General features: G+C 40.8%; 1 protein-coding gene across 1 annotated transcript in view; it reads right to left on the bottom strand.

The window, feature by feature from the left end:
* pappa2 (pappalysin 2) overlaps positions 1-12678 on the bottom strand; it is a 97381-nt gene that overhangs the window by 50037 nt on the left and 34666 nt on the right. The window contains exons 12-15 of the mRNA XM_085378083.1: positions 7005-7133; positions 6840-6925; positions 1409-1605; positions 91-204 (exon numbers count right to left, since the gene is read on the bottom strand). Coding sequence (XP_085234209.1) covers positions 91-204; positions 1409-1605; positions 6840-6925; positions 7005-7133 — 526 coding nt within the window. The remainder of the gene's footprint in view (positions 1-90; positions 205-1408; positions 1606-6839; positions 6926-7004; positions 7134-12678) is intronic.

Consider the following 12678-nt stretch of genomic DNA (forward strand, 5'->3'; position numbering starts at 1 on the left):
TGAATGCCATTTGAAGAAGTCCCAGAGAGCACTGGCAGCTGCTCAATAAAGAGAAATCACCCATATTCACACGTACATAAACACACTTGCCTTTAGCCAAAGTGAATGTTCCAGGTCGTTGTTTATGTCAGACTGGGCTGTGCACGGGAACCAGGCATCAGGGGGCAAATTCTCACTCCCCTGCAGGTGATGGTACGTGCAGAGCTGCGCACCAAAGAGGGGCAAGCAGAGCAAAAAAGAAAGAGTTACTGAAAGTGTTCATTTACCTTACTAAGGAAATGCATGCTATGTATGCAAGAAGTCAGGGAAAGCTAGAAAAAAAGAAGCAAAATTAATCTCAGACAACACAACTTATTCAGATCAGTTTATTTTTTATTAGGGTACTCTTTTGTGTCAGTCATGACCCAATGAAATGATTCATATGTCCCTGAGACGGGCGAGGCTCACGACCAACCCAAAGAAGCTTGCAGTTAGAGGGCAGGAGGTATAGTTCCTGGGGTACCACTTGGGAGGCGGGCAGTTGAGTCCTCATGTGGACAAAACAACAGCCATCTCATTCTGCCCACGTTCCAAGACCATAAAAGACGGGGCCGTTCTTGGGGCTGGCCGGTTATTAACGTCGGTTAGTAAATGCATCGAGTTGATGTCATGTCATTAGCTGATTCACATTAACAAGGAGTGAAACAGGTATAGCTGCGAGGTCACATATCATCAACAAGGCATTTTCACCAAAGAACCACCACTGACTGAAATAATGTCTCTTTTTTTGGCTGTTCTCTGTAAATATTTCTATGTGATGCTGATGTTCGGTCATTACGGACCAAAACCTCTGAGGACTCTTTCCACCGTCTTGTTGGATCATGAAGAATTCGGTCTGAGGGCAAAAGGCGTTCTAACCTGGTACTAGCAAGGTGCACCTGAGTGCTGCAATATGTGAAACTCCATGAATGCAGGTTCTTGTTTCAATGCACGTTTTTATAGAATATAATCACTTTTCTTCATGCATCTCCTGAGTGTCCAACAGCGTTAGAATGAAAAGACTGCAAACATAAAACAATACAAATAAGCTGTGAAATTACCCTACGCTGTGATAACTCCCGTTTTTATAAAGATGCACTCAAGGCAGATTATTTTGTAATCATCAAAATGATTTTCGTTGTTGTTTGATTTGATTTTAACTTGATGACTGACAAGTTTGGCTTTAAAATCTATAAACAAGAAATATTTCAATCATCCAACTTTGAGATTCTGGAAATTGTCTTTGGTGGTGAATCTAAAGAATTTATACTAAAAAGCAGCATTGTCCAAAAATGCATCGAGCAGCGGTGAGGACTTTCAAAGTGGGCTCCATGCTGACTTTATTGTCATCTGGAAGTCTTTTACGTGCTCTGTGGTTGGTATTTCATACCTTTGTAAGCGACGGTTCCCCAGTGGCAGCACGGGCCGGGCAACGGGTCCGGTCCTGGTGAGAAGCTGTGGCAGTGCTCGCCCACTGGTCAATGTACCCCAAAGGTGTAAAGTAACCACAGTCCTGAACACTGGAACTCCTCTCAAATTCCTCACACACACCGTCACCGTCAAAAACATAACACTGACTGGGTTCACCTTGGGAGACAGGGAAAGAATGAGAAAGGAAGATTTATGAAAGAATATAAAGCCTGGTTTCTTAATCTGGCAGGGTATCAATCATCCCCCACTGTTAGACTGTCATCCAAATCTATTTGTCAGTGAACCAAATCTGAGCAAATCTATTCTATTCTATTTTCGTTGGCCACTGTTAATGATAGCCACGTCAGCTGAAGCATATCTGACTCTCTGCACTGTCAACAGACTGTAAATTACACTGAGAAATGAACTCTGACTTCAATTAATTATTAAAGATTAAAGTAATTTGGTGATATTAACGAGGAGAAACCTAATATGTGACTTGGTATCTGCGGATAAGCAAGTCGCAGCAGCAGCAGTGTAACAGCATGAATTACAAAAAACTGTCAAAGCAGTGTCAGACAAGACAAAAACACAGACAAAAATATGCCTTTTTCTATTTTATTGTCTCTCTTGCTATATTTAGATTTTTTTCCACATGAACTGAACTTTTAATAACTCTAAAAATTAATCAGTGGTAAGGGAAGATAAGGGAAATAAAACTTTCCACCATGAATTAAAGCAGCAGCAGCGCTTTTATGGCAGAATTTCTGTGAACTAGGGCTGACCCACGGATTCTGACACTCTTGATGGACAAATATGCGCTCATTGAGATGTGCATGGGAAAATATAAAGGGTATAAAAAGAAACTTTCGAGCAACATTTCAGGCCTGCAGAAAGATGTTCCATCAGATCCAAAGCATTAGTCATTGATTATATGTAGTTTAATGTAAACTTCCTTTAATGCTGGTCTTTATCAATTAAATCATTTCAACAAAATGAGAAGTGAGACTGAAAGTTCCACATTGTGTCATGTGTGGCCTATTTCTTTTCCATATAGCAAAGGTCATCAAGTTCCATGTCCTTAACTTGACTTTTATTGCTGCTTAAGGATTTCAATGACACAAAGTAGAGTAAAGGCCTTTAAAATCGTGACGGACAGATTAACAGATGATGCAGACGACATTGTGATCTGTAGTTTTAGTAGGGAGCGAGCCTGGAGAAGTGGTATGCTCTAGAGAGAAAAGAATGAAAATTAGTAGTAGAGACAGAATAGATTGGTGTAAACGAGAGGGAGACTGGTGTGACACTGAAGCTGCAAGGAGAAGAGGTAGTGAAGGTGGATGAGTTTAAATACCCAGGGTCAACGATTCAGAGAAACGGATAAGAAAAGTGAAAAAGAGAGTGAAGGCAAGGTGAGTGATCTGTGACAGAAGAAGATTAAAAGGGAAGATTTACAAGCTGGTAGTGAGACGTTCTGTAATGTACGATTTCAAAGTGGAGTTGAAGATACTTTTATATGTTTTTTGGAGTGACCACGAGGATAAGAAACTAGTATACTAGAAGGACAGCTCAGGTCGAGTGATTTGGAGACAAAGAGAAAGAGGCGAAGCTAAGATGGTTTAGACGGTTTAGACAAGTACAGAGGAGGTATAGTAGTTACACTGGGTAAAGGATACTAATGGAACTAACTGTTCATAGAAGAAAAGAGGAAAACCACAAGGACGGTTCATGGATGCTGTGGGCACAACAGGGCATTGCCAAATAAGAAACAGAAGTAAAGTCTTACAAGGCAACAACAGCGATATGTGTTAAAAATGTTAACACATAGTTTTATTCTAACTACGTGTAAATGATTTGTCTTGCAGTATAACAGACCACAAGTGGAGAAGTGAATATAACAAGCTACAGCAGTGTCTCACAGAAAAAGTGAAAGCATATAATGCAGCAGGTATTCATAAAAAGGGCGGCAGACGTTACACACTTCAGACGTTTGGCCTCATGAACATGCGAACAGCTGCAGAGGTCACACAGACAGAAAAACATTCAGAGCCATATTGTCCTCTTTGGCAATATTAGACTACATGAACTCAACACTCACCCCACCCCTGTTGCGGCTACACCTGTGGAAAATGATTAAGTCATTTTAATTCCAAATGTTGTATTTATCAGGCTTGACAAAAAAGGAACTGATTGACAACCTTTGATGTCACTATTAAGGCCATCTGTTTTTCATTCAGGTCTGCATGCTGCAACCATACTGTGCAACCTTTATTTAATCAGGCATTTAAAAGAAACAATTAAAAATCTGTAACCTCAATTTAAAAAAAGGAAAATGAAAGCAGTCCTTTTTAAAGCCATTAAAAAAATCCAGCTTCTGTGACAGGATGGACTTAGAAGTAGTTGGTGCAAACAGAACAGAGACACAGATGCGGCATAGTGGGAGTTAACTGGGTCAAGCAAATGTGGCAAGAAAACCCAAACAAATATTCTGTCTATGACTAAGACGTACAACTGAATAATTGGTTTTAAGTGTTGCAATTTGTAAAAACCTGTTTTTGCCAAATGGTTTTCCTTCCTAGTCATGATGTCTTTTATTGTAAAACAAGGGATGTAATAACTTCAGTCACGGCATAGCAAGCCCTGGTGGGGGGGGCCGTTTCCCCTTGACAAATAAATTGACTGGATGACGGAAATTCTAGCCCTGTAACAAGCTTAAAAACTTGAATAACTACCATCCAGCTGCCAGAAGAAACAACACACGGCCTGAAATGAAAGCAGTGGTCACACTGTCTCATCTCAGCTTATCACACCTTCATATGGAATATTTCTTTTATCGGCTGAGGAGTGTCAAGCAAACAGTCAGTTACACAGAGCAAGAACTCTGAGGCTGCGGAGGAACACCGCATACCACAGCAGTGCAGCTGATTCATTTATTAATGACAGTACTGCGTGCTCTCATCCAGCCAGTCTATATGAGAAGCAGCGACTTGTTGACAAGCCTGTGACGTGACATAATGAAATCGTGCATGGCGTTCACCTTCTTCGTGCCCTCCGATTGGCTCAGCTCTTCCATGTTGCACTTTATAAACGTGTTTACTTAACTTCAAAGGAGAAAAACACACAATGACAGAGGCACGGTTCTCAACTCTGTGCTTACAATGGAGTGTTTTGGGTAAAACCCCTTCCATGTTGTGTTGTTTTGTGGCCTGTCTGCATGCTTCAGATTGGGTGAGGTGCGGACACAGAGTATTGTTGTCTTGCAGCGGAATTGCAAATGATGGGGGCGCTCTCTGCGGCTTCTTTGTTTAGCTTTACTATGATTTTGGTACTTTTTACTGTTTTTTAACCACCTGGTCTATTGTTATTGATGAATGAACTAAATTCCCAGACATGGACTAAAATTGGATTAGGCCTATTTTATAAACTAGGTGCCAGATTGATATAAAAATCACGGTGTTTGTGAAAACTTTGGTGCAAACGATGGCTTTTGGATCAGCACTACTGCTCTATAATCCTAAAAAAAAGGTTTTAGTCATAGAAACATAGTCGGCCTGTCAGTCCTACACTGAGGAAGACTGCTTGTAAGAAAGGAAACTAGTCAGTTTCATTGTTGTTCACTTGGAAACAGATCAGAGTATTTAAAGGACATTTACCAGAACACCAAGGCCACATTTTCAAAGTGAGGATTAACAGGTGAATCTTTTTTGTCTGTGACTAAATCTTGGACAAAGCTGCTTTATGGCAACTGCACAAGCCACTGAGCCACAAACGACTTTTTGTTAAGGTTTCTCATCTTACTGCAAATCTTCAATTGTTTATTGTATATATTACAGGAACAAATTGTTCTTGTATAAATCTCACCAAAGCTCAACCCCTCCCCCCAAAAAGCATAACCACAGCAGCTCTTACCTAATTCGAGCCGTCTTATTGGGTATAAAAACTAGAAATAATGAACCTCATCACCCCTCTTGCTTGCACTTGATTCGCTTCGGGCAGTCAGAGCTACAAGGTGGCCCTTCAATCACCTAACTGTGGGGTCACTGTACAAAAACTAGCAGAATAAAGCCTTTGACTGTGTTTATGATCCCTGACTGAAGGGAGCTGGCTCACTGCTGCAGATGTGACTTGATAACAAAAAAATGTATGACTTATTTTAGCTGAAGGATATCAAACAAAATGAAAAATGGACACTATGTCCAAAACGCAAGTGTTATTGTAAGCTGATTTTTGCAATTCAAAACCAAAGCATGATCTCTGATAAAAATCAATAAACTTCATTTATCAATATTCCAAGGTCAACACTAAATCACCAGAGAAACATGCCTGACACATGTTTTCAGACTACACTGTGTACTTTACTGCTGAAAAGTGTTTTCCAGATGCTTCTTTGCCAGCCTCATGTCAAAATACTTTTCTGCAAAAGACTTGTGACCACTTATCACCCCTCAGCTCATCTGTTTTCGCTTATGTTGCTGTGATGTTACATTAATGGTTTGTGGAATTCATTCAAGCCAGAAGCTTTTATGTCTTGTAAATTAAATTTGATTGGGTTGAATTTTTCTGTCTCTTAATGCTGCTGCATGCACAAATGTGAGATTTCTGGCCACTTAGTGACCACTCCTTCACACTAAAAGTTCACATAGTATTCGTGTTTTGCATGTAAGACAGAGTCGGTTCGTGTTATGTCTGGTAATGTCAGGGTCCTGGGACTGGGCGACCCAGGATCCCTGAGCAGTCATGTATTATATTATTATTATTATTATTGCTGTGTATTTTGGTGTTGCTCCCCCTTCCCTGTGCTTGTGTATATGTGTGTGTGGGTGGCTGAGCACTTGTTTATAGGCGGCGTCAGGCCTGGAGGGTGTGGCCCTGCAAGGGGACTGGCCACACCCGAAGCCACACACCTGCTGCTGATCAGGCCTCGTCGGGGGAGCTACTTAAGAGAGTCTTGGAGCTCCCACCGACGCGGGATCATTTCCTTGAGACTCCACGTTAGTCGTTCCATTGAATTGAGTTAATGTGTGTAAGTGTATGCCCGCGGTTATTTGTGTCCTGACGGCTGCGTCTATTGTTTCCCGCAGGAGGAGCGTGGAAGGCACGAAGAGCAGCGAGCACCGGGGGGTGCTGACACGGGAGCGGAGAGCACAGAGACACGAACTATTCACTTGGAGGACACGACACGGGAGTCTGGGGAGAAACACGGGGATTTATTGTTGTTTGATATCACCCTCTGTAAATAAACACTGTCTATACGTAGAGCACCGCGCCTGGGTCCTCCTTCCCCACATCCCCACGGTCTGCCCCCCAGACCGTGACAGGTAATTAAAAAAAAAACCTCAAACAGTTTGACAGGCTTCCAATTTTAAACTGTGTGTAAACTCGAAGCAGCAGAGACAGTGAATGGCACTCACCATTGCATTTAAAGCCCATCTCCTTGCCGCATCTCTTAGAGCAGCCATCGCCATCCAACAGATTACTGTCATCACATTCTTCTGTCCTACAGAGAGAGGACCATCATTATCAATGCCCTGTGTAATTAGTCACCAATGTTATCAGCATGTTAATGTGCAACATACCCCTGTATGAGGCCATCTCCACAGTAAGGCTGTCCATGTGTGTAGAGAAGCGGTGGCGAAGCGTCACTGAGCTGACCATCAGCTTCCACCTGGACTGTGTACTTGTACTTAACTCCCTGTGTAACAGACCTGGGAAGAACAAGAACAGAGACAAGAAACTGTTGTGTAATGTTTCCTTTGGCATTATAAACTTATAACAGAAGATTGTTCCAGTCTTCAAAGGAGCATTTACCCACATTTTTACTGCATTGTGTTATGAACTGATCATATAATGTTTATAGGCTTGATTATAAATGGCTTTGAGTCAGTCGATACTTAATAAAATAAGAATTTTGTGCATAATGGTGCCAGTTTGCTGTACTTTTAAAAAAAGAAATACTGTTGTGCTACGTAGGAAGGAAGCATTGCATTTATTATGTTTCCAAACAGATTCATTATGCTTTAATCCTGTTGGATTCTGTAAGCAATCGCCAAAAAAGTGGAATTTGCTCTCCCTGTAACCTTGTATTATCCAGTGACCTTAAAGCCTCATAGCAGGAAGTATGTGTAACAGTACCACGGCTAATGTGTCTGGACTATTGATCTGTTTTGGTGTGCTGAGGCTATAAAAAGACCGTCCTCCCTGTTTTCTTAGCACAAATAAACTGCCCCTGCATCCACCTGGGGTAGACCAGGAGTATCACACAACTGCATTATCTAAGGTGTGTCCAATTTCACCAGACTCTAGAAATTTCCTTTATTAATTATGTATAAGTGAAGGAAATGAAGGTTGTGAAAAACGTCCTCATTTCCTGTTGATCTAAACTGTATCTATAGTCTGCTATATCTTCTGCCACAACTCCTCTCTCTTCTTTGTTCTTAGAGGCCTGACATTACATCAATCGGGCATAACATCATGACCATCTGCCCAATAATGTGTTGGTCCCACCTTTTTCTGTCAAAACAGTCCTGTCCCACCGAGGCATGGAGTCCTCTAGACCCCTAAATGTGTGCTGTGGTATCTGCACCAAGATGTTCCCAACAGATCCTTTAAGTCATTGCAAGGTGGGGCCTTCATGGATTGGACTTGTTTGTCCAGCATGTCCCACAGATTCTTGAACGAAGACCATGACAACACTTCAGACTCGTTATCGTACTCCTCGATCCATTTCTGAACCATTTTTCTTTGTGCCAGTGTGCATTGCACTGCTTCCTCCAGTTTGCCTTCTTGCCCTACTACAATAGACATTAAGTCTGTGTGGCGTGGCGTGGCGTGGCGGGGCGTGGCCTGTGGTGCCGTGCAGAGGAGGTGGACGCACCTGCACGGCATCCGCAATCACGCCCCGCCGAATTAAATATTGTACTGGGTCCTGTGGTTGGGGTTGTTGTGATAATGTTGAGCGGGCAGCGGGAGAGCTGCAGCTCTGTGACTATTGTTGACAGCAACCGTCAAAGCATTAATAAAAAGTATCAAAATGCCACTGGGTCTGCCGTGTATGTTTACAGTTTTAATTCGGCGGGGCGTGATTGCGGATGCCGTGCAGGTGCGTCCGCCTCCTCTGCACGGCACCGCAGGCCACGCCCCGCCACAGTCGGCTAGCCACATGATGTGAAAAAGGACATAATCATCAGACCAGGCCACCTTTTTCAATTGCTTTGTGGTCTAGTTCTGATGCTCACGGGCCCCATTGTTCTGGTTGTATTGGTCAGCATGGGCACCATGACAGGTCTGCAGGTAACGACATACACAATAAACTGCGATGCACTGTGTATTCTGACATCTTTCTATCAGAATGAGCAATTTTTCGGCATTTTGAGCTTCGGTAGTTTGTCCGTTGGATCGGATCAGCCTTCACCCCCCAAGTGCATCAGTGATCCTTGACCCTGTGGCTGATTCCCCGCTGTTTTTTTTCCTGAACCACTTTTGATGGATACTGATCACTACAGACTGCAGCTACTGATTGGAAGGTTGGTGGTTCGATCCCTGGCTCTCCCTAGTCTACATGTCAAATATCCTTGGGCAAGATACTAACCCTAAGTTGCTCTCTGATGCATCCATTGGAGTATGATTGCGTGTGAATGTCAGATAGTAAGCACTTAAGCTTAGAAGTGTTTGTGTGAATGGGTGTGAATGGGTGAATGTGGCATGTTGTATTAAGCGCTTTGAGTACTCCAAAGTCCATTTACCATTTACAGGAGCTTTGGAGACTCAGTCATCTAGCCATCACAAATTGGTCCTTGTCAAACTCGCTCAAATTCTCACACTTGCACATTTTCCTGCTTTTAATACATCAAAGTTAAGGACATAATGTTCACTTGCTCCCTGATATATCCTACAAACTAACAGGTGCCAGGGTGATAAGATAATCAGTGTTCTCTCTAGTACACAAGTAAAAATTCATTCATCATAAACCATTTTTCAGAATGAACTCAACATAAGTCTGTAGTTAAACAGGTTATTCTGAATATTGCTAGTCCCTTAACATATATCTGTAATTTATCATTTCAGTCCGGTTGTTTTCCAAAAAAAATGAAAATTGCGAAAGTAATACCACTATATAAAAGTAATGACAAACACAGTTTTACCAATTATAGGCCTATTTCTCTACTGCCTCAATTCTCAAAAATTCTAGAAAAACTTTTTAATTCAAGATTTGAAAAATTCCTTGAAAAACATCAAATAATAAATGTTGGTCAGTATGGTTTCAGAATGCAAAGAACCACTTCAATGGCGATAATTGAGGCAGTAGAAGAAATTACTGATACACTGGATAAAAATAAATATGCAGTTGGTATTTTTGTTGATCTCAAAAAGGCCTTTGACACAATCAATCACTCAATATTATTGGATAAATTGGAAAGATATGGTATTCGAGGGAAAGCTGGTAACTGGTTAAAAAGTTACCTAACGGGTCGGGAACAATATGTTAGCATAGGGCATTACCATTCAGAGAAACTTGGTATTACATGTGGTGTTCCCCAAGGGTCAGTGTTGGGACCAAAACTTTTCAATGTATACATAGATGATATTTTTGATGTTTCTCAAGTACTTAAACTCATACTGTTCGCAGATGACACCAACATATTTTTCAGTAGCGATGATTATACTGATCTTGTAATGACCGTAAACAGGGAGCTACAATTAATAAAAAAATGGATGGACATAAATAAATTATCATTAAATATAAATAAAACTAAAGCAATGTTTTTTGGTAATTTAAAATATAATATAGAATTACCAATTATCATTGAAGGTGTACCAATTGATAATGTGAGTGAAAACAAATTTTTGGGAGTCATAATTGATAACAAAATTTCATGGAAACCCCACGTCAGACACATAAAAACCAAAATTTCTAGAAGCCTCGCAGTTTTGAACAAAGTGAAACAATTCCTTGATAAAGATGCACTTCGTACTCTGTACTGTACCCTGGTTCTTCCATATCTTACATATTGTGTGGAAGTGTGGGGAAACACATATAAAAATACAACTAATCCATTAGTCACAGTACAGAAACGAGCACTGCGTATTATTCACAAGGCTGGTTATCTAGATCATACTCACAAATTCTTTCTTCAGGCAAAGTTACTTAAATTCCAGGATCTGGTTAATTACAATACATCCATAATTTTGTATAAAGCTTTTACTAAACTTTTACTGGCAAATTTACAAACTAGATTTGAAATTCGAGAAAAGGTTTATAATGTGAGAGGCTTTGGAGAATTCAAATTACCCAGAACTCGAACAACCCGTAAAGGTTTTTGTGTGTCTGTATGTGGTGTGAAAATCTGGGACAGTCTGAGTTTACAATTGAAACAATGCAAAAATATTCATAGATTTAAATTTCTCTACAAACAGTTGGTCTGGTCACATGATGCTTTTAGTGTGCTCTCTTACCATTGCTGGTATGGATTCCAAAAAAAATAAATAAAAAAATAAAGTGTGCGTATGTATGTACATATATGTACATGTGTGTGTAGATATATATGTATGTATATGTATGTGTGTTTGTTACTTGTAGTTATTACTGCCTGTTACCTGTGGTAATGCAATTTATAATTTATATATTCTGTATTCAGTTATGAAGGCTCTAATTGTTGTTTGCGAGCTGCCGCTTAGATGCTTGTATGTGCCCGGGGCTGTTGATGGGTCTGTATGCAATGATGGGCGTAGCTGCGGGAAGTTTGTTTTTTTTTTGTTGATGAGTGAGTATAGGGGTGGGATTTAATAAGTTTTCTTCGTCCCACTCCTTTTTCAGGCAATTTTTGTTTTTTGTTTTGTGCATTTTATGTTCAGTATAGGTATTTGTTGTGCCTGAAAATGAACAAATAAATGAAATGAATGAAATGAACATATGTAGTTGCCATGGCGATTTCTCTTAGATCTACATTCTACAACTGCTTATATAAAAAGTTTGTAAAAGTATGGTCTTATAAAATAGGGGTAAGCATTAATCTGGGAAATGGGAAAACTCACATTCATAGACGAATTAAAATAAAAAGAATTTTGTATGAATAATAAAAAAAAGACGTGGAACAAGAAGTTCAAATCATCAGACTTGCACTTTTGTATAAACTTGGTGAACGCAGGAAAAGGACATGACTGATTGTCACTTTCTGAAAGTGCTGGAACAGTCAGACACATGCCATCTATTCCAACGTTGCAAAGGTACAGGCAGGGAAATTCCTGTTTGTCCATTTCACAAAAGAATTGTTGGATATCTGAAGAAGTCCTCTGTTATTCACACCCACTTTAATTTGTCCAGCTGTGTCGAGGTGAAAAGAAGCCAGAGTTTTAACTTTCTCTCGCTCACTCTCTTTTTTTTATTGTTTTAGGATGGGCTATGGTTATACACAACAGATAACTGATTGGGGTTAGTGGTGAGGTTGGGTTCAGCTTAGAGCAAAGGGAAACACATCAGTGGGGCAACATAGCCTTTGAAACAGGCTTTCTGGAACACTTTTAGTTTCCAGTGTAGTCCAGGGTTGCCAGACAATGAGCTGCATGTACGACAGCTTAAAGCATCAACTATTTCTGCAGCTTCTGCTTTTTTTCATCCACTGATTTAAAAAAAAATCACATTGGATATTAACATTGTGGGTTTTTTGATTAATTAACCAGTCATATAGTCCTACGCACTCATCCTTTCAGCATATACTGCAAGTTCAGATGCAGGAAATGGCCAAGGATCTGATCCAAGCAGTCACTGGTGTTTATGGCCTCTCTGGCTCACATTTGGTTCATATTCCAAAAAAGAAAGAGATCTTAATCTGCTTACTTTGCTTCACCTCTGGTGTGCTTTTGCCTCCATCAGCCCCCTGTTACCACAGTTCACTCTCCCTTCTCCTTCCCTCACCAACAATGTGCTTCACTTCAAGTTTCCTTTCTTTGCCTCAAACCTCTACTCTGTCCACACCTCTCATTTGTGTCTCTCTGTATGCCTGTATATCTTTTTCAATTGCCGCTGTCCCTCCTCCCCTCGCCTCTTTTTCATCTCCCCTACTCTCCATTATCCCACCCGCCCTTCCTCGCTCTCCCCTCCTTTCCAAACTCATGGCTCTTAAACTCTCCCGTCTCCTCACATCAACCCCTCTTTGCCCTCCTCAGTCCCACATAACTCAATTCCCCGTGGTTCTTACATCTTTTTGCACTTAGACACAGCTTGTGTAACATAGGAGATGTGTTCCATGAAAA

Source organism: Diplotaxodon limnothrissa, linkage group LG18 (assembly GCF_057381915.1).
Source record: "Diplotaxodon limnothrissa isolate DT_005_m linkage group LG18, D_limnothrissa_male_GT1.1, whole genome shotgun sequence".
NCBI lineage: Eukaryota > Metazoa > Chordata > Actinopteri > Cichliformes > Cichlidae > Diplotaxodon > Diplotaxodon limnothrissa.